This window comes from Nelumbo nucifera, chromosome 2 (assembly GCF_055504915.1).
Source record: "Nelumbo nucifera cultivar China Antique chromosome 2, China Antique-T2T, whole genome shotgun sequence".
In the NCBI taxonomy this organism is placed as follows: Eukaryota; Viridiplantae; Streptophyta; class Magnoliopsida; order Proteales; family Nelumbonaceae; genus Nelumbo; species Nelumbo nucifera.
Window position 1 is genome coordinate 64,499,679 of NC_142650.1, and position 25,507 is coordinate 64,525,185.

The following is a 25,507-nucleotide window of genomic DNA, read 5'->3' on the forward strand; positions in this document are numbered from 1 at the left end:
ACCAGGCCTGTGAAAATGGCAAAAACAGCATTCCCAGATCCCCTTGGAAGAAATTACAAGGACAGATACACTTTGGCTGCATTAAAACAAAGTGTATCATCTGAAAAATGGATTAACTATCCCTTCAAAAGCAGCAAAGATAGTTCAGAGCTGTTTTCCCACGCCAATGACCAATCTAATTGTCCCGCCTATCCATCGTGCTACACTGCTACTTCCTTTCATCCAAGAATAGTTCCACGTATGCGTAGAAGGATGGTTAAATAGCGTTCTCTGCAAGAGATCCGTTATAATAAAGATGGCGGTACTAAAGTACAAGACATTGATTTGGCTAAGGTAAATAACCAGCATTCTAATTTTGGCAGTAAAAGTATTTTCGGACAACCCCTGTTAGTCCAATATCTCATCTCATACTCAGAGACTTCAAATCCAGGTCTCTGTCTGCTTTTGACTTAACAATTGCTTTTCCAATCCAGGGAGAGAAAATTAAGTTACAGAAGACCTACTACTATACAAACAAGACAAATTGTGTTCAGGGATGATGCCAATGGGAAATTATTGCCGAGGTAATGGTGGTGTTGTTGGTTGATGGCTTTGCCCATAAAACCCAATACCTGGTGGTTGAAAATATCCTCCACTGGCTGCCTGCAGCTGCTGCTGCTGCTGCTGCTGTTGCTGTTGTTGTTGCTGCTGCTGTGTCTGAGTGCCAGGCCTTGCTAGTCCCATTACCACGTGTGTGGGTAGTGGAGGTGGAGGAGGTAGGCTACTAGCATTATACCCATATGGCATCACTCCAACCATCACACCAGTGGATTGTACATACTGATGTGCTGGTGGGGGTGGTGGTGGTAGAGGCGGTGGAGGTGGTGGAAATGGTGGCATTATCTGATTAGCCTGGGAAATGGGTTGCACACTTGTAGTTGTGGTCTGAGTAGGTGTGACAGGGGCATTGGTCAATGGTTGCTGTTGAACATGTCCAAAGTACGTTGTATTACCCATATCGGAAACTGTCATTGGTTTTTCAAGTTTGGGCCGTTTTTCTGGGGAGAAGATGGGTAAATTTGCTGTGAAACCACCAGATTTTGAGCCACCATTCATGGAGGCAGCTTCTTCTGCAGCCAGGGATGACAGCACAGACGAAAGCATCTGTGCAGAGGATGTAGAGGCAGCAAGTTTGGCAGCAACAGCTGCAGCAGCTTTCTTATGATCTTCTTCTGTAGGTCTGGATGGTGCAAAGGAAGTCAAAGGTTGGGGAAGAGAAGGCGGAGGGGTGGCATTTGGTGGTTGAACTGGTAGTGAGTTAGGTTCTACCACATTTTCTGTCTCAGCTTTTGAGACTGCAGTTGTAGTAGGGCTTGGTCCAGGAACCAGGGCTGCAGTGATCCTCTGCCTCATATTGCTTGCCTGCTCTACCTGTGTATGAGCAACCTGAAACAAAAACAGCCTGCTCAGCCCAAACCATTAACTGAAATTTCAAATTAGACACTAACTGGAAAGAGAGAGAGAGAGAGAGAGAGAGAGAGAGAGAGAGAGAGAGGTAAAAAACAAACACCACTATAACATTTTCCAGTTCAATTCAATGTTCAAAATTATGACTCGCTGCTTTAAAATATGAGATCAGAAACACAGAAGCATTAGGATGGTGGTATTCAGGTTATTTGATCAACGGTGATATCACTGGTTGACATTCATAGCCACACAATAAGTCCCTATATGTCACATATTTACAAGAAGAAAAGATAGAATATTCCCCAAAAGCACCCATTAACAGTCCCTGTAGACCCATTAACGGCATGGATCATAATTGACTGAGACCATGCCAAAAAATTAGTCCCATCTAACTTTACTAAGGTTACTACCCCCAACAAAGTCTCCACAGACCCTCTAGACCCAAACCCAAAGTATGTAGGTTGTTTCATCTCACCTCTAGTTTGCTCCATTAGCCAAATGGAAACAAGCAAAAATAGAAATAAAGTGTTACTAGTCTAGTCAAGATTCACTGCCCTAAGGCCAAAACTTCTTTTTTAATCATCCAAAACAGGGATTTCATAGAACCCAACAACCTGGGAGAAAGGGAGTTAATCAAAATCCTCTCCAACTTGGATCAATCTTAAATATAATCAAAAAGGTTCTATTCTATCCCCAAGTGCCACTTCCAAACACCCTTTATACCCCTTAATCCAAAAGCCCTCCAATTAATTGGGACTTTCATGAAACTCTCCAATTACCTGCCTCAGGCCTCAAACAAGCACCACAGTCTTCTCCAAAAAATTCCTCTAAATGGGCTGAATGATTTGTTAATCAGTCAACCAATCAGCTCTCCATACAACCTGTGTATGAAACTAAAGAAGAGAAAAAAGTGGAAGATGAGAACCTTGCTCTGATACCAAGTTGTAAATCTGACCTGTATAAATCCAAAAATAAAGTAGAAAAGAAAGGAAGATGGAAGTAGATGAAGAGAGAAAAAGAAGCAGAGAAAGGAAGACAAGTGAAGAAAGAAGAGAGTCAATCAAACCTCTCTATGGTTCCCCACAATGATCTTTTATAATTCTAATTGTTATGTGAATACAATTACATGAATGCCCTTAGTAGGGCGGCCAACACAAAAACAATAAGAATAAAAAGAAAGAAGGCCCAATACAAATACAATTACATGAAGGCACACTAATATCAAATATAAAACATAAGCATAACTAAATAAAAGAAAGGAAACTAAGGACCATTCGACCCATCTAAAAAATCTGAGGTTTATAGTGACTGGAGTGGTAGGAGACAGAATGGAGAGGATTCCACGAGTGGTAGATGTTCTGCACAATGGGTGTTCAGAGTTTGCGCACTGCCAACAGCAGAATTGTACATGTGGAGGGAACGTCTCAAGGAGGAAGTTGATGACGTGGCTAGCTCATTGCCACATGCAATTCAATCTTTTGATAATTTCAAATTCCCTTACAACTTTCTTTCTTAGGAAGCAGAAGAGGCAGGAAATCCAAAGGTTTCTTGCCAGAGTGCTGCCATGTGGAAGACAATTGGAAACAAGATCTTTTATTAAAAGAGATAGAATACTGAACTTTTCAAGAAAATTAGATGCAAGTGGGAACGATGCAAATGTTAGAAGGGTGGATGTCTTTGAGTATGTGTTTGTAGGCAAGAAGTCACATGGCAACTTAAGTAACAACATCACAAAGTGCCAACCGGCTGGTTGTAGCGGAGACTTGGGATCAAATCCCATCTGCACGTGGATTGGGGGAGTTATGGGTTTGGAGGATGGGCTACCCCCCCCTGGCAGTTGTGTAGCCCCTTGGAGCAAAATAATAATAACCTTAAGTAACAATGTCAAGAAGGGGCTAGTTGGGCATTAGTAGACAACAGCCATGATCTATCATCTTCTGTATCATTTAGGCATGAGAGGTCTGCTCCATTTCATAAAACAGGAATCAGGTAAAAGTTGGACCAAGCATAGAAGGTTACGAGGGGAAGAAAGGGAAAATGAAAGGCAAACCACAGGGAAAACTCAAGGAAGTGAAAAAGAGAAACTTGATAAATAGGAATAGATGATCATAATTGTCAAGGCACTAGGCAATAAGGCACTCATGAAGGGTCACCTTGCTTAATTGACATCACCTAGCCTCGCCTCAACACCTTGAAAACAGGATAACTTTGGCTGTTGGGGGTAAACAGCCTATGCTGTTGAGTGTTTTTGGGCTGGACACATTCACCAATTCACACCCATGTCCATCTTTCTGGTCAAAAGAAAATAGGGGGCAATTACTAATTTACCCCACTCTCATGGTAACGTGGAATTCCCAAGAATGTTTTCAACAGCATAGGCTGTTGGCCCCCACAGCCAAGTTTTTTCCCTTGAAAACTATGCCTCTAGGGTCTACTCACTTTCACAATCAAGAAATACAAAGATAGATTAACACATGGAGCAACGAGTTCACATGGTCATAATACTTTCTTTTGATATTTCCAATAAAACACAACATGCAATCAACAAAATGAAAAATCAAATCACCTAATAAGTGCTTGCCTAGGTGATTTGGTTTCGATGTGTTCACATGTTCACAACACTAGTAAAACATAAACATGCTATTAATCAAATGAAAAACCAAATTATCCAGGGACACTATAACAACCTACTAACATTTGAAGAAATAGAGATTGCCTCTAGGGTCTACTACCTTACTATGGCAATTTAGAAATACCAAGGTAGCCTAACATATTCAGCAATTAGTTTAAACAACCATGACACTTTCACGCAACCCTCCAATAAAGCACAACCATGCTATCAATCAAATGAAAAACCAAATCACATATAAGTGCATGTTTCGATGAGCTCACATGGTTACACAACACTTTCTTGCAACCCTAAAATAAAACACAAAAATGCTAACAATCAAAGGAAAAATCAAATCACCCAGTGAGTACATGGCTTTTTTCTACCCAAAATGACACAAAAACAACCCACTAACAAATGAAAATATAGCCTATATGTGTTGTAATGTATTCACATGATCACAATACTTTCTTGTGACCAACCAATAAAACACAAGCATTCTATCAATCAAATGAAATACCAAATCACCCAATGAGTGCATGCACGTTGTTGCTACCCCAAGTGGTACATAAACTAACCGCTATCATATGAAAAAATAGACTTTCTAGGACCCACTACCTTACTAGGAATATCAAGAAATACAAAGGTAGCGTAATATGTGGAGCAATGAGTTCACAGTCATAACACTTTCTTATGGCCTCCGAAAAAAGGCAAGCATGCTATAAATAAAAGGATAAACCAAATCACCAGTAAATGCATGCTTGGGTGATTTTCTTTTGATGAATTCACATAGTCATAACAATTTTTTGCATCCATCCAATAAAACATATACATGATAATATCAATCAAATGAAAATCCAAATAACCTAGTGAAGGCAGGTTTACTACTGTTACACCAAATGATACAAGAACAACCCATTATCATATGAAAAAGAAGAGACTACCTCAAGGATATACCTTGGTTTGCAAATTCAATATCAATAGACATTTCACCATATAGAGTTGGAGAAATGTCAAAGAAATTTCACTAAATTCTCTAGGATATTTGGAAAATCTAAAAAAAAAATAGGAAAGTTTTCTAGAAACATGGAAATAGTTGATAAACTTCCAAGAGATCATTAGAAAAAATACAATTGCAAATTTAAGGCTCAAAAGACCATAGCAAAGAATTGTATTAATGAAATAAGAGAAAACTAAGAGACTATAATAGATGTCTTTCTCTTTGTCTCCCTTTTGGTCTTTAGCCATCTTCTCTTCCTCAATTACTTGCCATTTTGACTTTTGTCTTTATTGTCACTATATGTTTTGATTTGATCGAGAATACACTTATGTTCTTATATTCATCAAAATAGTAAGCCAATTATCCAATCACCAATTCCTCGTTGGTTCTTTTAGGAAAATTTTAAAAAAAAAATTATGATTTAATGAAATATCAAAAAGTTTTAAATAATATTGTAAAATTTCAAACTTTAAATATATAGTCTATTAATGAAAATTGAAATACCACTGACGCATCAACAAAATATCATGGATATTGAGGGGAAAAATGATTCCTAGAAGGTTTCTTATTGCCATAGAAAAATGGGAAAATTTCACCAAATATCGTTGATATTGCAAACCATGGGTTAACTACCTAACTATGAACAATCGTGGGTCAGTGGTTCAACCGTTCGGATCAAAAAGGCCAAATAGTTACATGTCAACACAATACATATGGATATACATGTATATGTATGTGTGTGTGTATATGTATGTATAGACATGTACTATATCAAGTAAATAAATGGTTAATTATATTCTACATGTAATATATGTAATATGTATATACATAGTCTATATTACGTCTAATTTCTATTTTTATTATAGTTTTTTGTTTAATAAATAAAAAGATAAAAATTGAAAATTGAGGGCAAAAAAGGTTTTTTTTTTTGCAAAAATAGTGGCCATAGCTCCTTTGGCCCCTTGGGAGCACGTACATCTCAAAAAGTTACCTAAAATCAAAAAAGAAAGATCACCTAAATCCAATAACTGAGAGCAAAGTTATGGCCTCCAGAAGTTTCAACACATTTTACTGTGCAACCCTTAACCTGGTGACCAGGGTCGAACAGATCAACAATCCAACCGCCTACATGTGACTCTAACCAAGTCAATAGTTTTTGACTGATTTGCGGGTTTTAGGAAAACTGGACTGAAAAAAGGGGCCAAGTGACAATTTGAACAATTGCAACATCTGGGTCAATTTAGATTGGCAAATGCTATGGCTGATTCCTTGGATAAACAAGGGGTCTCAATTGTTGAATTGTTTTGGGCTACCTTACGATTCTACCCTATTAAAAGTATGGTTATGCTCCCATCTCTGAGGAGAGGTACCATCTCATGCCTCCTCGTACGGTGAATGTACACTTCCTTCTCTTATTAATAAAATCATTATTCATTTATCAGAAAAAATGTTTGGGTCAATGTAGAGTGATAATTAGATAACAACAATGTAGCTTAACATGTAGAGTGATAATTAGATAACACCAATGTGACTCACTAATCAAACACAAGCATGCTACCTATCAAATGAAGAATCAAACCACCCACTGAGCGCATGTTGATGTTATTACCTCTAATGATACAAGAAAAAACCTGCTATCATATGAAAGAAGAGACTGGCTCTAGTCATAGTTGTCAAGGCAATGCCTAGGCGACAAGGCACTCATGGATGAACCACTTAACTGCTAAGATATTTTTTAAAGGATGCTCTTAGATACTTTCATATTCTTAACTTTTTGAGATTATATATTAAAATAAACATTAATAAACTAATTGTTCGAGTTGACTCTTGCTGGCACAACAAATAACACTTGTTGAGATCTCTTAAAGTCATTAAAGAAAACATCAAATTTCAAAGACCTTTCTTAGAGCTGAATAGTGTGCAAACAGCCTTGCAAAAGCTTTTGGTACATCCTTGCTTTAGTTTGAGTTAAAATATTAGTTTTTTTATTATTTTCTTATTTATTAGGGCTTAATCAGCATGTATAGTGTCTTGAACCCTCAAAGACTTTTCTTGGTAATAAAATAAAAAAGAAAAAGATACAAGAAAGGTGACCGAAAATCACCAAAAGATAAGAATAAGCCCTGCCAAGAGCCCTCCTAAATAGAAGATTGCAACACAGTCCAAACAAACAACTTTTTATAAGAGAAAGAAAACCCCAAAAAAACACCATTCCCCCACTCCCCAAAACCCACCAGTATCTAAACCAAACTCAGATTGAAACACCAAGCCAATTGAATAAAGAAACGAAAATCTAACCCAAACAAACCCAAATTACAAAATGAACAAAATTGTCCAGCATAAAGTGAATCTCTACTTCTTTAATGTTTTCTTTGATTTCATCATCTTCTTGTTTGGCCCAATCCCAAATAGATCCCCTTTTTTTGGTATTTAATAGATCCCCTTTTAATCTTGCAAAAACTTTGGAGACCAAAGAAAACAGTGCATTCCTGAGTCCTGACACTCTTCAAATTAACAGAAATCTCATTAATCCCCCTCTCAAGTTCCAACACCCAAGGTTCAAAGTATCAATACACCCCACCCCTATAGAGGGTGTATCGGGGTTTTGGCCGGTTCAGGGGGTGGACAGACCTTAAACCAGCCCCTCTGAACCAGATTTGAAAAAAAAAAACCTAAAAAAAAATACCGATACGCCTCTATCAACGTATCAGACGTATCAATATTTTAAACCTTGCCAACACCACATTCTCCTGAAAAAACAGGCTTGCCAACTCCTCGCCGCCAACTCCAACCAACACTAGATCACCAGGAATAACACCAGCCTCCAAACAATTTCTTTTAGCTTACATAGGAAATGGATATTTTGCTTCCAGTTTCCTAAAAATCTTCCTTGCATATTTCTCACCCCTTATAAATCAAAGACCCAAAATCTTACTTTTACCCCCACGTCTTTGTTCAACACCATTTCCAAATCAATTGAACTACCAACTTCATGAGCATCCAAAATAACCTTATCCTCACTTCAATCCAACCCCTCGTCACTTTCATTTCCCATGAAGAAGAGGGGGAAGAGAGAGCAAGTCACAAAGAGAGGAGTATATTACTGTTCACACCCTCATACAAAATATTTATACTATGAGGAGAAATTACAAGAAAGCCCTTACATGAGAACCCAAATACAAATAGATGAAAAGACCAAAAAGCCCCTACAAAACAGATTTTCACCACTCCCCCTCAAGCTGAGAATAGATACATCTATCATACCCAATTTTCCAAGATTCCTTTTTTGATAATTAAGAAATTTTATTAGATCATAACTTGAAACTGAGAACAACAGCACATGAAGAGGCACAAGCCGGAACCTCTCCCAACAGGTTACATAGAGACTAAAAGCAAATTACAGTTGAACTCAACACAAAAATTCCCTATTTGCCCCTTGCTTTGCTAAACAATTAGCCAAAGCATCTGCTGATCTCCCCACCCACTGTATTGTTACAGACATTTCTTGTCAACCACTTAAATTTCTTGATTTAATTCTTATAGAACCAAATAACAGTCTCGGTGTTCTTCAACCACTCTACCACCACCTTGGAATCCCCTTCAATTACAAGTTGCTCCACACCCATTTAATTTGCAAGCAGCATTCCTTGTAAGGTAGTGGAATGCATCACGTCATGTCCCTCCCTGCATATACTTTGATTCATTTATATGCTTTTCCAATATAAAAATAAACTTCTTATGCACGTTCCTATACTTTCCTCAAAGTAATTTGATGTTTTCTTACCTTACAATTGGCATATAATGAAAATCAAGACATGCAAAAACTCATTTGCAATTTGCATCTAAAACATGGTGTGGGAAGAAAGAAATGAATGCATCATTAATGAGTGATGCAAGGTTAATCATTGACAATATCTCCATCAAAGTGACACTTTAGTTAAAACTTCAGAGTTATTTGACTCATACAACTGATGATATTATAAGAAGTAGAAAGAGTTTGCCAAATCTACCCCAAGTAGGTCAGTACTCAATGGTACAAGTGGACTGGTACCGACCGCAGACATTTCATTTTAAGCTGCAATTTGAGAGCAGCTGCTTGACAAATATGGGTCCATCAGGTATACGAGTGATCAGAAATCATTTGGAGAACATATTCCTTCTCTACTCTAGTCTTACTGGTGTAGGTGACTCAAATAGAGAACTGAAGGCTGTCTTCACAAGGCTGAGGAAGGCTAAAGCAATGAGGTTCAGCAACCTAATAATGGAAGGGGATTCAAAGATCATAACAGGTTGGCTACCAAGCAATGAAGAGGGACCATGAACATGCAGATACAAAACCAGAGAAGCTAAAGGAACTATAAATGAATTGGAAGATGGGTACCTAGGACTGTTGACGGTCTTAGAAGATGGGTTAGCAAAACAGGCTTACAAAACTCTGTATTGGGGACTTATGGATCAAGGGAAATTCTACTTGAGGCTTAGATCCTATGGATGGTTAGTTGAGGCTGACAATCCCGATGCTCTTCTTGTACTCTTTAAATCATACTAATCAATTAAATTTGCACTGTTACTGATCAAAAAATTGCATCTAAACATGTATTATAATACTTGAGAAAAGAAAAGTAGCTGAACTCACATATTATAACTGATACACTTTGTTTAAAGAGTTCTAACGATTTGCTGGTGTTAAAGGACTATTCCAACTGAATTCTATAAAGGCAACAAGACACCCCAACTTTATGCCAGTTAAATTGTTTTAAGCTACAATGTCCGCAATTTTCAGACAAGAAACAGGGGTTAGGCAAAACAAAGATTTCCACTATTACACCATGTACTAGCAGAGGGCCCATATTTAATGTCAATTAATGACATTATCATTTTTATAAAAATAAGTATAAAAAAGAGCATTTTGTAATTATCTTATACTTACTTGCAATTGATTGCGAATAAGCTCCAGTTGTGATTCCTGAAAACAACATTTACAGTAAGAACTTCAAATGGTCCAAAATGTGGCTTGGATGTACATTGTCAACATCAAGGTCAGAACTAGACTGAAAACCTGATCCTGAAGCGCTTCTTTAAGAAGAGTGACCAATGCGGACCTTGATGCTTCAACACCTTCAAGTTGCTCAATAGATAGGCACAAAACATTTTCCTGCTCTTGTAGCTCATTGGCCAGTGTTGACCCCTGCTCAATTCCTGAAGAAAACACAAATAAATAAAACTTAGATAAAAATGAATAAATTAATGAATGGAAATTTCATTTTAGGATCAATATGTCCATCTCAAAATTCAGATACAAGCATACACACACTAAAAGAAGAAGTCTAGAAATTTTCTCCTTTTTTCTGAATATTTTATTTTTTATTCCATGTCATTTTTGAAACAACCAATGAGAGACTCTTTTCTCCATAAAAATCTACCAAAAATCTCATACACGTTCCCAATAACCTAAATAATCTCCTCTCCTAAAATTTCTCCTAAACTACCTCCCCCACCTAAATAATTTCCTTTCTAGCAACCAATAGGAAAGAAAGAGGGATTTGCTTTTCTATTGTCTAGCCATGTGGCACTACTATGCCCCATTTTTCCTAAGCTCTCTCTAATTCCCATTTATCTCCTAAATTATCTCTATTTCCTATTTATGCTCTCCCCCACTTTTTATCTATACCTATCTAAAGAAACTTTGAACTAAAAAACTTAAGAATTATTTAAATATTTAAAATTTTTTATTAAAAACACAAAAAGTAGTTATAATAGATTTAAAAATATAATATTATTAGCAACTTCATATTTATACAAAATTCATTATGAAATTATGTACTACTAATATAAATTATAATTTAACGGATTATTCAATTTAAATGTTATTCAAATAATAAGAATCTAAAAATAAAAAATAACATATTATTTAAATGTTTCAATAACTAAATATCTTAAATAACAAAAATATTAAAAATAGCTAAACAATTATATAACAAAATATTTAATAATACCTAATAACTTTAAAATAAATAAAACTCAAATAAGGAAAATTTTTAAATATTTTACATATTATTTAAATATTTTAATAAATGAAATATTTAACATAAGTAAATTTTAAATAATTAAAAAATAACGAAATCATGTAATAAATTTAAAAATTTTCTTAAAAGTAGAAAAACAATTATAATAGATTTCATAATAATCAAATTTAGAATAATTTAATATTTTAAAAATTAATAAGGAAATTATGTAATAATAGTATAAATTATAATTAATATTTTAAATTTTTAAATAATGACATTATTTAAATAACTAAATAATATCGTAAATAACTAATTTCACTTATATCAATTAATAAGTCTAGAAAATAACTTTACAAAAAACTAATATTTACTAATAATAAATTTAACATCTTAATCTATATTTATTATATATTTCTATACATTAAAATTACTCTTTATTGTATTTTCAGTAATTATTTGTTGTATTTTTGTGATAAATATATTTCCATTAATTATGTCAAAAAACTATTTTTGTTTTGTTATTTAACAGAAATTTTTCAATAATTATTAGAGATTAAACTGCTCTTATTTAGCTTTTTAAATTTAATTTACTCTACATATTGTATTTATTGTATTTTTTTATAGACTTATTTTTAGTAATTATGTATTTTTGTTATTATTTATTGTATTTAGTAATTATGATTTGTTGTATTTTCAGTATTTATTGTATTTTTTAATTATTGTAATTACTGTATTTATATTAGTTATTTGTTGTATTTTCATTATAAATTTATTTTCAATAATTGTGAATTTCCGCTATAAATTTTCAATAATTATTGGAGAATAAACTATAGTTATTTATTAGAAATTAAACTATTAATTTAGCTAAAATTGGGAGAGTTCACAAGTTAGTTCGGTTCGGTTGTAGGCTTTTTGGCCAACCAAATCAACCTGGTCAGGTTGGGGAGTTGGTCACCCGAAACTGACTGACAATTAGTGAAAACTGGCCAACCCGGGTTGAGTTGGGTCGGGTTGGTCAGTTTCATTGATTTGATGTACAACCCTAGCTGAAATTAATTATTGTTATTTTATTGTAAAAATTATTAAAAGTAGTATATAAAATATAAATAATTATTAATTATTTAAAAAATTAAAATAAAAAAATGATTTTATACTCTTATGTGTTTCTATTGCTTAGCTTCCACTTAACAAAGCTTGTGCATCGCACAGGTCCCCGCTAGTAAGTCCAACTAAGATTCATCTTATTTTACTCAAATCTATTAGATAAGGTTACTGCTAATTCAATAAATCCTATTTTCCCGCAAGGTGCCAACCAGCTGGTTGGTAAGGTCTCTTGCTAGTCGTAGCGAAAACTTGGGATCGAATCGCCTACACTAGGGTCGAGCCAAGTGCGAGCTTGAGCCTTGTACTACCTTGACGAGCCGAGCTCGAGCCTTGTACTATTCGGCTCAGCTTGGCTTGAATCAACCCCTAGCCTACACATAGGTTAGGGAATGGGCTACCCCCCGTTGTGTAGCCCTTCAAAAAGAAATAAAAAAAAATCCTATTTTCCCTAACGGAAAAAGTGCATCATATAATACACTAATCAGAGAATTTTGCAGCTTATGTAATATTGACTTGCCCACAACTCAGTTGCCTTCAGCCCACAAGGCAACTGAATAGCTAAAAGTCCCCCCAGCACCATCATATCCATGTACCAACACGTATTGAATTTACTATAACAGAGAATGGTCAGAAAATCTATAATCAGAAACTAGGGATCTGATGTAATACCAAGAATGAAAAACTGCTAGATGAATGAATATGGAGACTAGAGGAGAAGCTGAATGGTCTATAAGATGAATCATAGAAAGTATGGCATCTCCTATCTGGGATCGGAAGTCAGAAGGCTTTCTAGAAACTATGGAAAAAACATTTATAAGTGAAATCAGTGAAAGGGAGTTTGGAGATTAAACTGGGAAGATCCAAAATTTTCATAAAACTTTATCTGTCCAAAGGATCCATCTCTCTCCAAGAGATGTCTCCCTTGCACAGAAATAACTCCTACTAAAAACCCTTTAAGAATTTGATCAATTGATTTACAAAAACAAAGTTATACCTGTGAGATGCAGGCATGCAGATTCCACAAATCCAGAAGCACTCTATGGTGTTCACACCCAAAATCCTACTGTATCCCTCAGTCAAGCCAAGCAGTAGTTTCCACAACCCTTCTTCGCTTCTAATCAGTTGCCCCTTTGTCCAGATCACTCTCAAAGCTCTGGGAGTTGAATTAGAATTCCTACTGTTAGGAACTAGGATTTCACTTAATTCAGATGCGAACCTCAATGGGTTAGTTAAAGCCTCAATTGATCTAATCAATAGAATCCTTACAGACCTTACCTAGAGAAAAGAGAAGCCCCATATTCTACTCAACAATAACATCCCAAGCAGTAGAGATTGAACAGGACTATGGTTTCTCCCAATTCCTAGTTTAATTGTAATTGAGACCATATTCAATCAAATCGAGGGCATAGAACCAGGAAATTTCGGTCTGTGTTGAACCCATAAGGTTCCTAGATCAGCTCCAATTCCACTTTGGGATGGTTAAAATATGCAAGAAAAAGGAAGGAGAGACAATATTGTGTGGTGTCTAAATTTTTCATCAACCATTGCTAGATAGGGAATTAGAGGAGTGCATTCTTTGCTTAGGGATGCTAGGTGGTGGAAAGTGTGTGCAGATGGCAAGTTCTCTCTAAAGAAAAGATAGGGAAAGGAAGGGAAAGGTAGGGGAACCTATACCAGGGGTATGGATTATGCAATTCCTACTAGGGTTGATGCATTTGCATGGTTGTTGTCTCTACACAGTATTTTAACTACTGATCATCCTAAGTTGAGGGGCTTTCAGATGACCAGCATGTACAGAAGGTTTTAAGAAATATTTGTCATCTAATTATTCATTGCAGGGTTAAACTATGACACCAGAAAAACCTTTAACCAATCAAACGGTATCATATAAGTGGTAACCAATCAGGTGGTATTCATCAAAATTCACAGCGGAGCTTGGCCAAAGCTCTACCGGTATCATGTCTTTCCGGCATCATAAATTTCCCTTTATAAGGGTGTTGAATTCATTTAAGATATCATCACTTTTCAAGTGCCCAAGGTTTCAGGCTGATCTTCCAAATGAGATGTTTTTTTATCAAGGCAGAAGGACTAAAACCCTATGGAGAATCAAAACTATTGTTTCTTTGAAGGAAAATCTCAGCAAGTAAGAGAATTAGTAGATGATATTTGCTTAATACTTGAGGAGCACGTAGCAATAAAATTCTTTCATTACAGGAATAGGGCACACCAGGAATTTGAAGATTTTTCTGGAGAATGCATTGGGGCTAGGTTATGGGAGACATTGGATATCATAGTATCTGAAAATTAGTCTCTGATGATTATTTGCACAGTGTTTTATTTTTGGCTGTATTTGTGGCTAAAACCCTATGGAGAATCATTCTCTATATTTGTATGAAGCACAATGTTAGGAAACCAAGAAACAAAATGTTCTTAACAATTTAAAAGTTAGAAAAATCATCAAGCTATCCAGGTTTTGAAGGTGTTCACAGGGTTGAAAAAGGGATCATTTGAAGTTGATCCTATTAAAAAGGTGAAAAAAAAAAACTAAGTTCTTAAAAGAAGCAAGAGGTCCCCACTCAAAACACTGAATAAGACGTTAGTTGAGTAACGTTTTGGGTGGTATCAAGTTTGAATCCAGTGTTTATGTGTTGGGAGTTTTAAATGATTGTAGGGGATTTGGTAAGTGGGTTGCTGTGGTGTTTCTGTGGATTGTCAATTTAGGTTGGAATTGTTAGGACTTTTGGCAGCTTGAGATGTTTGTTTGGTTTGGCTGTGTGTCTTTTATTTTTCTTATGGTTTAGTGCCCTGCTTTTTGGAGTGGTTCCTTGTGGCCGGTGCTGACGTTGATTTGAAGTTGGGTATTGGTTGTGTGAAGAGATGTTTCTTCTCTCAGATGACTTCTTGTCACCTTTCTTTTACTTTTTTTCAATAAAATTTTCATTTTACTAGCAAAAAATAATGTTGCGATGGATGCCTAGGACTAGGAAAGATAGAATTAGGAGTGCATCTGCAGGGACCTAGGATAGCTACAATAGCTGGCAAGAAAGTGAAATAAAATGATTCCATAATATGAACAGAACACGGAATGCACCTGTGGGTACAATTATGATAGAGAAAAATGGTGAGATATAATGTGAACATTTGACACCAAGACTTTGCAGGGAAGCCATTGAATAATAGACTAAGGCTGGAAGGACTAGATTGGCCCAGGCTGTCTGAAGAGCAAGCAACATGGTTAGAGAGAAGTTTTGAAGAAGAGGAAATTAGGCTTGCAGTGTTTTCAATGGACAGATCCAAAGCCCCTGGGCCAGATGGCTTCAACATGGCTTTTTATCAAGACTGCTGGAATGTGGTAAGAGAAGACCTTTGTGCTGTGTTTAAGGAATTTGAGGATAATAACAAAGTAAGCCATGGAGTTAATGCTACTTTCGTAGCTCTAATCCCTAAGAAGAAAGAAGCAAAAAATTCTAAAGATTTTAGGCCGATCAATTGGTGACTAGCAATTACAAAATCCTGGCTAAAGTGTTATCATTGAGGATTAAAGTAGTGCTACCCTCCATCATTAGTCAAGCCCAGGGAGCAGTCGTGCAAGGGAGACAAATAACAGATCAGATTCTAATAGCTAATGAATGTGTGGATAGTCAAGCCCAGGGAGCAATCGTGCAAGGGAGACAAATAACAGATCAGATTCTAATAGCTAATGAATGTGTGGAGGATATGAGAAAGTCCAGAAAGCAAGGTTTTGTTTGTAAGTTGGATTTAGAAAGGACTATGATCTTGTGGATTGGAGTTTCTTATTAGAGGTTCTAGAGTGTTGTGGGTTTGGAGTTAGATGGTATAATTGGATAAAGGGCTGCACAAGTTCTTGCCATTTTTTGGTCTTGGTTAATGGGATAGTCAAGGATTCCTCCCCAACTTTTAGAGGGTTAAGGCATGGTGACCCCCTTTCCCCCTTCCTCTTTACCCTAGTTGCAGATAAATATAAATCAGTTCTCTAATATCAAGATTAAACTTAGTGATTAACAGAATAGAACAGATCTGAATAACTGTATAAGAGAGGAAGATGGCAAAGAGAAGAGGTAAGAGAAGAAGAAGTCGAATTAATCACCCTTCTCCTCAAGTGGGCGGCCAGCTTGGCAGTTACATAAAGAAAATAAAATAAGAACAAATAACAGGCCCATTAAGTGAGGCCCATCAACATAAAATAAAGGATATCACACGAAAGGCTGTTAGGGCCCATTCGGCCCAGTCTCTTTACACTCCCCCTCAAGCTGAGCATAGATGTCAATCATGCCCAGCTTGCTTATATAGTGTGTCAATTTCCCCCTGGGAACTCCCTTGGTCAAGATATCAGCCAATTGCTCTTCTGATGTGATAAATGGTAAACAAACTTCTCCTGAAGAGACTCTTTTCCTTATGAAATGCCTATCAACCTCAATGTGCTTAGTTCTGTCATGTTGAACAGAATTATGTGTAATGTTGATAGCAACTTGGTTGTCACAATAGAGCATCATTGGTTTCTCGTAGTCCACCCCCAATTCCTCTAGAAGGGATCGTAGCCATAGTAATTCTGACACACCATGAGCCATTGCCCTGTATTCTGCTTCAGTTGAGGATCTAGCAACTACTGATTGTTTCTTACTCCTCCAAGACACAATAATCCCAGCAACCAAAGCACAATAACCAGAGGTGGACCTTCTGTCATCAATACATCCTGCCTAATCTACACCAGTAAAGGCTTCCAGCTTCATGTGACCATGCTTAGAAAATAGAATACCTTTCCCTGGAGTACCTTTCAAGTAGCACAAAACCCTTTCTACAGCAGCTAGATGAGTATCTCTAGGAGAATGCATAAACTGACTGATAACACTAACTGCATAGGAAATATCTGGCCGAGTCATGCAAAGGTATAACAGCTTCCCAAGCAATCTCTGAAACACTCCCTTATCAGACAAAAGTTCACCATCTGTGGCAGAAAGCTTATGATTAGGATCAATGGGAGTGGAGATGGGTTTAGCTCCAAGTTTACCAATTTCAGCAAGAAGATCAAGGACATATTTGCGTTGAGATATGAATATACCATCCTTAGAGCGAGCAACTTCAATGCCTAATCATAAGCATTGAAATGCTTTTAGTTTACTGGCCTCTTCAATGTCATTACCTGTGACCACAATATCATCAACATAAACAATCAAGAAGGTCACCAGAGAGTCATTTCTCTTCAAGAACAGTGTATGATCAAATTGTGTTTGAATGTAGCCAAAAGAGACGAGAGCAGCCCGAAATCTCTCAAACCAAGCCCGAGGAGATTGTTTGAGACCATAAATAGATTTGTGTAGTATACACACCTTGCCTTTCATTTCTTTCCCATACACTCTTGGAGGTAGAGACATATAGACCTCTTCATGCAGTTCTCCATTCAAGAAGGTATTTTTAACATCGAACTAGTGTAGGGGCCAGTCAAAAGTAGCTGCTAGAGAAAGTAAAACCTTGACTGAAGTCATCTTAGCTACAGGAGCAAATGTCTCAAGATAGTCAATGCCATACATTTGGATGTAACCCTTAGCAACCAACCGAGCCTTAAACCTCTCAACAAAGCCATCAGAGTGATATTTAATAGTAACATGCATTTACAACCCACTGGTTCCTTCCCTTCCGGCAAGTCCACAATATCCTAGGTATGATTCTTATGCAATGCATCAAGTTCGGTCATCACAGCTTCCCTCCATTCAGCTTGAGATAAAGCTTCCGGTACAGACCTGGGTATCACATGGGAAGAAACAAAGGCAAGAAAAGAGTAGTAGGAAGGGGAGAGAAGGTTGTAAGATAAGTGTTTGGAGATACAATGGGTTGTACACTTCCGCTTGCCCTTGCGAAGAGCAATAGGAAGGTCAAGGTCCGGAACAGTCTGATATGAGTCAGTAGAGGGCTGACCTGTTTCCTCAGGAATGATGGGAGTGGCAAGATGCTCTTTTGAAGGAGTGGAAGCAACCTGCACATGTCTGAATCTCTGCCTTTGGTACCACCTTTGGAGAGCAGGAGCAGAAGCAGTAGGGGGAGCAGGGACATCAGGGGTAGGTCCAGTGGAAGAGGTGGACACCCCATGATCGGACTCACAAGGAATGGGAAGAGGAACAGCTGGAGACATAGCAAAGTACTCATCAGATTTCTCCCCCTCAGGAGGAATACTAAAGAAGGGAGTCAACTCTGCAAAGGTGACATCCCGAGATACAAAGCGGGTGCCACGAAATGGATCAAAACAGCAATAACCCTTCTGTGTAGAAGCATATCCCAGAAACACGCACTTATGAGCCTTAGGTTCAAACTTGTGCCTTTGGTGACTATGAATATGCACATAGCAAGTACACCCAAACACACGGAGAGGAAGAGAAAAGAGATCCTCATCTAGGAAGAGAAGACTAAAAGGGGTTTTAAAACCAAGGACCCGGGAGGGCATACGGTTGATCAGAAAGGTAGCAGCAAGAACATCATCTCCCGAAAACTTCATAGGAACATGGGATGCAAATAAGAGGGATCTGGCAACCTCAACCACATGCCTGTTCTTTCTTTCCGCCACCCCGTTTTGTTGTGGAGTGTAGGAACAAGAACTTTGATAAATAACCCCAAAAGTTTCAAGATAGGTGGAGAGGGTTCTCTCAAAATACTCCTTAGCATTGTCAGAGCGGAATATTTTGATACGGGTATTAAACTGGGTGAGGATGAGTTCATGAAAATTTTTCACAATAGCCGGTACTTCATCCCTGGATCTCATGAGATAAATCCAAGTGTTACGTGAATAATCATCAATAAAAATGATAAAGTACCTGTAACCCCCCATGGTTGGCATGTGATATGGCCCCCACACATCAGAGTGAACAATATGGAAAGGAGAAAATGATCTTTTATTGCTAATTGAATAGGAATGTCTACATGATTCACAATGAAGACTCGATAAAGACACTCCTTTAAACATATCTGGGAACAGATGACTCAAAGCAAGAAAGGACAAGTGACCAAACCGAAAACGACATAATAAAATTTTGTTAACAAACTCTGACACGACTGACTCTAAGGCAACTCCATGAGGTGGTCCCAAAGCTTGATCTAGTGTGTCCAGCAAGTATATTCCGTTCGCCTCATGGCCACTCCCAATCATCCTCCGAGACTGCAGGTCCTGAAAAACACAATGAGTGGGAAAGAAAGTTATGCTGCAATTCATGGACTTTGTTAAGCTACTAACAGATAAGAGGTTTGTGTTAAGCTTAGGGACATGAAGAATAGAAGATAAGAACAGGGTGTCAAAGGTCTTTATATCACCTTTACCAGAGATGGGGGCAAGGGACCCATCGGCAAGGGATATTTTCTCTTAACCAGAGAGGAGGTGATATGAGCAAAACAGGTTCGATAGGTTGGTCATATGGTCTGATGCACCGGAATTAATAATCCAAGGGATTTTATGATTACCTAAAGCTGAAGCATGATTCGCAGAAGCACGAGAACCTGAGTGAGCAAAAGCCAATGAAGATGATGTACTGTTGGAAGGGTGAGTTGAAGAAACTATAGCTTCCAGGTGATTTAGGAGCCTCCCATACTTCTCAAAATCCAGTTTCATTGCAGCCAACTGCTAAATAGTTGATTTTTCTTCGCTTTCCTTACTTCCCCCTTCAGGCACTGTAATAGCATTAGCAGTCTTGGATTTTCCCACCTGACTGCCCTTCTTAGGGTTATTATTGTTCTTAAACCTATCAGGAAGAAGCTCAGGATGAAGCTTCCAGCAGGTGTCCTTTGTATGCCGTGGTTTCTTGCAATATTCACACATCTGCTCTCTTTTCTCAGTAGGGCCCTTCGATTTCATTCCCACATGTGCAAAATGTTCTGTAGATGGACTCTGCAACTGCACCTGCCGCCTACTCTCCTCACTACTTATTATAGCATATGCCTGTGAAAGAGTAACCTCATCCCTGGCCAAAATGTTCTGTCTAATAACATCAAACTCAGGGTTGAGTCCAGTGAGAAACTCAAACACCCTATTTCTCTCCACTAGCTTTCTATACATTTCAGCATCCTTTTTAGTCTCCCACACCACTGTCTCCATAACATCAATTTCCTGCCATAGGGATTTTAGTATAGAGTAGTAGATTGCCACACTCTTCTCCCCCTGTCTCAGGTTCTTCACATCACTTTTCAATTTGTATGTTCTGGCTACATTCAATTTCTATGCATAGAGTTGACTAACCATCCTATAACAGTATAGTTCTCTTGCATCCATCTTTCAAATTCAGGGTTTGTCTCTTCGGGTTTCACCTTGCTGCCTGTGAGATACTCGAGTTTTCCTCTACTACAAACATAGATTTTTATAGACTGTGCCCAAGCAAGATAGTTCGTCCCATCTAGCTTAATTGTGGTAACACCAGTCAAAACGGAATCTACTGAAGCAGGTCCAGAAACTGGCACCTGCTTGAACTCACTTCCGTATGCCTCCATTAATCAAACGAAAATCAAAGAACAGAAAATTTTGACTACGTAAACTTACTTGAAGTCAAACCAGAACTTGGGTACTTGAAAAACTAGGGTTTTGCTCCGTCCAGCAGATGAGAGGAAGAGAGAAGACATTGCCGCACCCACCAGACTAACCCAAACTCTTCCAAACCTGAACCGCCCTCCTTTAGCAGTCACAAGACACTTTCCAAGCACAGAGCGCCACACCCAAGCTTCACCTTTCCTAGTAACCTCGAAAATCTCTACTCGGCTAGGGTTTTGGGCAGCAACAAAACAGCATCGCTTCTTGGCAAAATCTAGCCAGAACTAAACTCTCCAAACCCTTCTACCAACTAGGCAAGTGATTCTCTATACTGTAGAAAACCTATCTCTCCATACACTCTTGATTTTAGAGTGTACAGGAACAAAGAAAAAAGAAGGAAGAGGAACTGAACCTGCTCTGATACCAAGATGTAAATCAGTCCTCTAATATCAAGATTAAACTTAGTGATTAGCAGAATAGAACAGATCTGAATAACTGTATAAGAAAGGAAGATGGCGAAGAGAAGAAGAAGTCGAATTAATCACCCTTCTCCTCTAACCCTATTTTATTAATCTCTAAAAAATTGATGATGACAAGTATACCCTTAAGTGGGCGGCCAGCTTGGCAGTTACTTAAAGAAAATAAAATAAGAACAAATAACAGGCCCATTAAGTGAGGCCCATCAACATAAAATAAAAGATAAAATAAAGGATATCACACGAAAGGCTGTTAGGGCCCATTCGGCCCAGTCTCTTTACATAGATGTTTTCCGTAGTTTGATCTCTAAGGCAGATATGGAAGGAGTAGTGAGAGGTTGGAGGATAGGAAGGAACGGGATTAGGATGTCCCACTTACAGTTTGTTGATGGCCTAATAAACATGGAAAAGAGTTGTGTGGTGGGTGTGAATCTAGATGAGAGGACTATTGAGTCCATGGCTAAGGAGAGCACCTTTTGGCCCTTACAGTATTTAGGTCTACCTCTAGGAGCCAACCCTAAGGAGAGAACCTTTTGGGCTCCGGTTCTGGAAAAATTTGAGAAAAGGATAGCCTCGTGGAAAAGGAACTATATTTCTTTAGGGGGTAGAGTAACATTACTGAAAGCTTCCTTAGCAAATCTGTCGATTTATTACTTCTCTATGTTTAGGATTCTTGTTAGGGAGGCCAAGAAGTTGGAGAAATTAATGAAATTTTCTTTCGGAGCCAAGGGAGGAAAAAAAGGATCACTTAATAAAAGGGGGAATAGTGTGTAGGAGGAAAGAGGAGGGTGGGTTGGGACTGGGGAACTTAGTTTTGAAGAATAAAGCACGCCTAGGAAAATGGTTGTGGAGATGACCCTTAGAACAGGAGAGACTATGGCATGAGGTAATAGATAGTATACATTGCAGTTAGGGAAATGGATGGGATGATGGTGTATCGCGTCGAGCCATGTTGGCAACTCCTTGGAAAGCAACTCAGAGTATTCTCCCTTTTTTCCTCAACTGTATCAGGTATGATGTCATTTCTGGTAATTCTGTTTTGTTCTACGAAGACATCTGGGTGGACGATTCTGCCCTTAAGGACACTTTCCCTTCTCTCTATTCCCTTTCTCGCTACAAGGGTAAAGCAATCTCTCACTTTCTTCCAACATCTGTTTCTCCATCCTCTCTGAATTGGGACTTTGGGTTTCATGGGGGCTTGAGGGATCATGAACTCTCTTGTGTTTCAGACCTTTTGTCACTACGAAAGTGTTTTTTTGGACCCTTTAAAATCTGATGTGAGACTTTGGTCCCCTAATCCAAAAGGTTACTTCACGTGTGCCTCCTTCTTTAAGTCCCTTTGCTCTCCCTTGGGACAAGTGGGTTTCCCAGCTAGGGAGATTTGGTCTAAACCTGCACCTCTTAAAATTATTGTTTTCTATTGGGAGGTGTTCTATGTGAAAATCAGCACTTCAAACTTATTGCAGAAGAGAAGGCCTTCTATGTGTCTATCTCCTAATTGGTGTGTACTTTGCAAGGTTAATGGTGAGGATTGCTCTCACTCACTTTTAGCATGTTCTTTTTCTGATGCTATTTGGGGTTGGATCTTTTTCAGATCTTTGACCCTTCCTTCTTTGTGTGGCCCACAAAAATTGGTAAAACAATGTGGAGGTGCATTAGAGATGCTGCTTTGGGGAGAATTTGGGAAGAAAGAAATGCGAGGATTTTCCAAGAGAAGGAGAGAAATATTCAGAACGTAAAGGATTGTATTTTGACCAGGGCAATCCATTGGCTGAGATCATTGGATTCCTTTAAAATATATTCCTTTGATGACATTTAGAGGAACTGGATTGCTGTGGCTAATAGCAGTAACAGGAAGAACAAGGTACCAGCTGTGTGGGTGCCTCCTTCAGAAGGCTGGACAAAGCTGAATTTTGATGGTAGCAACCAAGGAAATCCGGGTCCATCAGGGATAGGTGGGGTGCTGGGAGATAAAGATAGTAATATATTAGCTTTATTCTCAGGCTCCGTGGGTATTGGAGACTCTATTAGAACTGAGCTTCTAGTGGCAGTACAAGGTATTCAGATTGCAGACCAGTTAGGAGTTCAGAATTTGCTTATTGAAGGAGACTCCAAAGTCGTGGGTTGGTTAAAAAATCCAGCTTCAGTTCTTTGGTGCTACAGGGATATTATGATGAAAGCTAATTGGTTTTCAAGGAACATGACTGTTAATTATCAGTGGGTGGGTAGAACAGCTAATACCATAGCGAATGGGTTAGCTAAGCAAGGGGTATCAAGGGACCATTTATTCTGGGCATCTCTGTAAATTTTAATTTCCTAGTCTGATGTAGTACTTTGTTGTTGTGGAGAGGTACCAGCTCGTGCCTCTCCTTTGAGCAGGCTGTATTGTAATTTCATTCTGATTATCATGAATAAATTATCAATCATTTATCAAAAAAAAATGTAAACATTTGAGACAGTATTTACATTTTTTATAATACTCTTTAGTTCTTATGATGTAAAAAGACAAAAAAAAAAACTTGAAATCATCTTTTCACATGTCAACCATCTTTTTTTCAATTTTTATGAAATTCCGTTGGGTGCATGGTTCAAAGTGTCGATACACAATTTGTGTATCGAATGTTTCAGTTCACCAAAACTATTATTTTTTTATGTTTTGCTCTGACGTTTTGACAGGCAACCTTTCATATCACGTATTAAAGTTTCAAAAACTTGAAATCTTATAAATGTTTATATTGCTTATCAAAAAAACAAATCTTATAAATGTTTATATTAGGCGTATTGGTGGCCCTAAAAACCAATATGATATGCCTTGTATCAGGTGTATTTGCACCATGATTGGGTGGTATAAATATCTCATAGATAGTAACCAGATTGACAGCTCTTTATGAGTTAGTGGACAGGAGACTAGGTCAATTCATTTGATTACTACAAACCAAATCAAATGGGAATAAAGAAGTCTCCCTCCCTCCCCCTCTCTATGAGTTGGTTACTACAAACCAACTCAAACCAGATTGACAGCTCTCTCTCTAATTCCCCCTATTGATTTTTTTAGGGGGAATTAGATAATCAGATCATAATAGCCTAATAGACTCACGAATCTGCTAAGTATAGTGTGGTATCTATATTTTAATACTTAAAGTTCAATCTACTTTTAAATCCACCCTGATCATCAGCTTTAAATCTCCTATGACCTTTAAGTGTCAAACATCGAGGCAGAGTGCAGCTCGAAGTCTGGCAATGAATGCTTCATATTCAGTGATGTTGTTGGTCATAGGGAAACCCTACCAGATATGCTTTTGGGCCCCTCTGGTGACATCAACACGATCCTAATGCCATTCCCTTTCAAATGCAGAACTCGTTCGAAGTATATGGTCCAGAAAGGATCCACTTGTCAATTCTTGGTGTAATACAAACTCATAAATGATTGGTGTCAGATTTTTTCACTGATAAGGTATGATTAGTCTCATCTGGGTACGAATTAGGAATTCCTCTTCCAACTGGTCCGGAATGGAATGGATGTTATGGCAAAGAACAAGAAGAAAACAAATGGATGTTAGGGTATCCGACCCACCCCGGCCCTAATAGGACCCATTCATCAAAACCCTATAGGGTTCAGGATTTTACAATAAAACCCTATAGGTTTGGGATGGGTTTGGATTTTGACCTTAGGGTACCCGGAACCCGAACCCAATTATACTTAACATGGGTACCTGACAGTCGACACAGGTACCCGCTCCCAATACTAGATTAAAAACCATTCCATATATATATCTAACTATCTATTAAAACCCTATAGGGTTTGGGATGGATTTGGGTTTTGACCATAGGGTACTCGGTACCCAAACCCAATTATAATTAACATGGGTACCCAACATAGGTACCCGCTCCTGATACCCGATTATAAACCCATCTATCTATCCCATTATAGGCATCTTTAGCACTAGCATAGCACACTATTTATTTTAAGTGATGTAAAATTGGGTGCAAGGTTCAAAGTATCAAAAAATGCAAAGAATATTGAAGATGCGATTAAAAGAAATCTGTTTGGATTTTGGATATGCTTTGGATATCTATAGATACAACGGAAAATTTAAGATACACAATGGAAATTCAAATATATATATATGAAATTTATATAATCTACAGCTCTAACAACTCTATACAAAAGAAAAATGTATTTTACTAGTCTATGACTTTATGTAAAGTCTAATTTCACCATAAAAATGGATGTATAAACCATAGGAATGTCTCAAGGAAACATAAATATACACATATATGCATAGCTTAACAAACTAATACAATAAATCTCATTAATGATCATGTAAAAGGTTACATAATTTA

The 25,507-nt window shown here is 37.6% G+C and overlaps 1 protein-coding gene across 4 annotated transcripts in view; it reads right to left on the reverse strand.

The window, feature by feature from the left end:
* Positions 1-323: 323 nt before the first annotated feature.
* The window catches only part of LOC104607642 (uncharacterized), a 62,432-nt gene continuing 37,248 nt past the window's right edge, over positions 324-25,507 (reverse strand). For all 4 annotated transcript variants that reach the window (XM_010273318.3, XM_010273319.3, XM_088899241.1 and 1 more), the window contains 3 exons: positions 10,114-10,253; positions 9,985-10,020; positions 324-1,425 (listed from right to left, as the gene is read on the reverse strand). In XM_010273318.3, the coding sequence (XP_010271620.1) occupies positions 553-1,425; positions 9,985-10,020; positions 10,114-10,253 (1,049 nt within the window). In that variant the 3' untranslated portion in view covers positions 324-552. The remainder of the gene's footprint in view (positions 1,426-9,984; positions 10,021-10,113; positions 10,254-25,507) is intronic.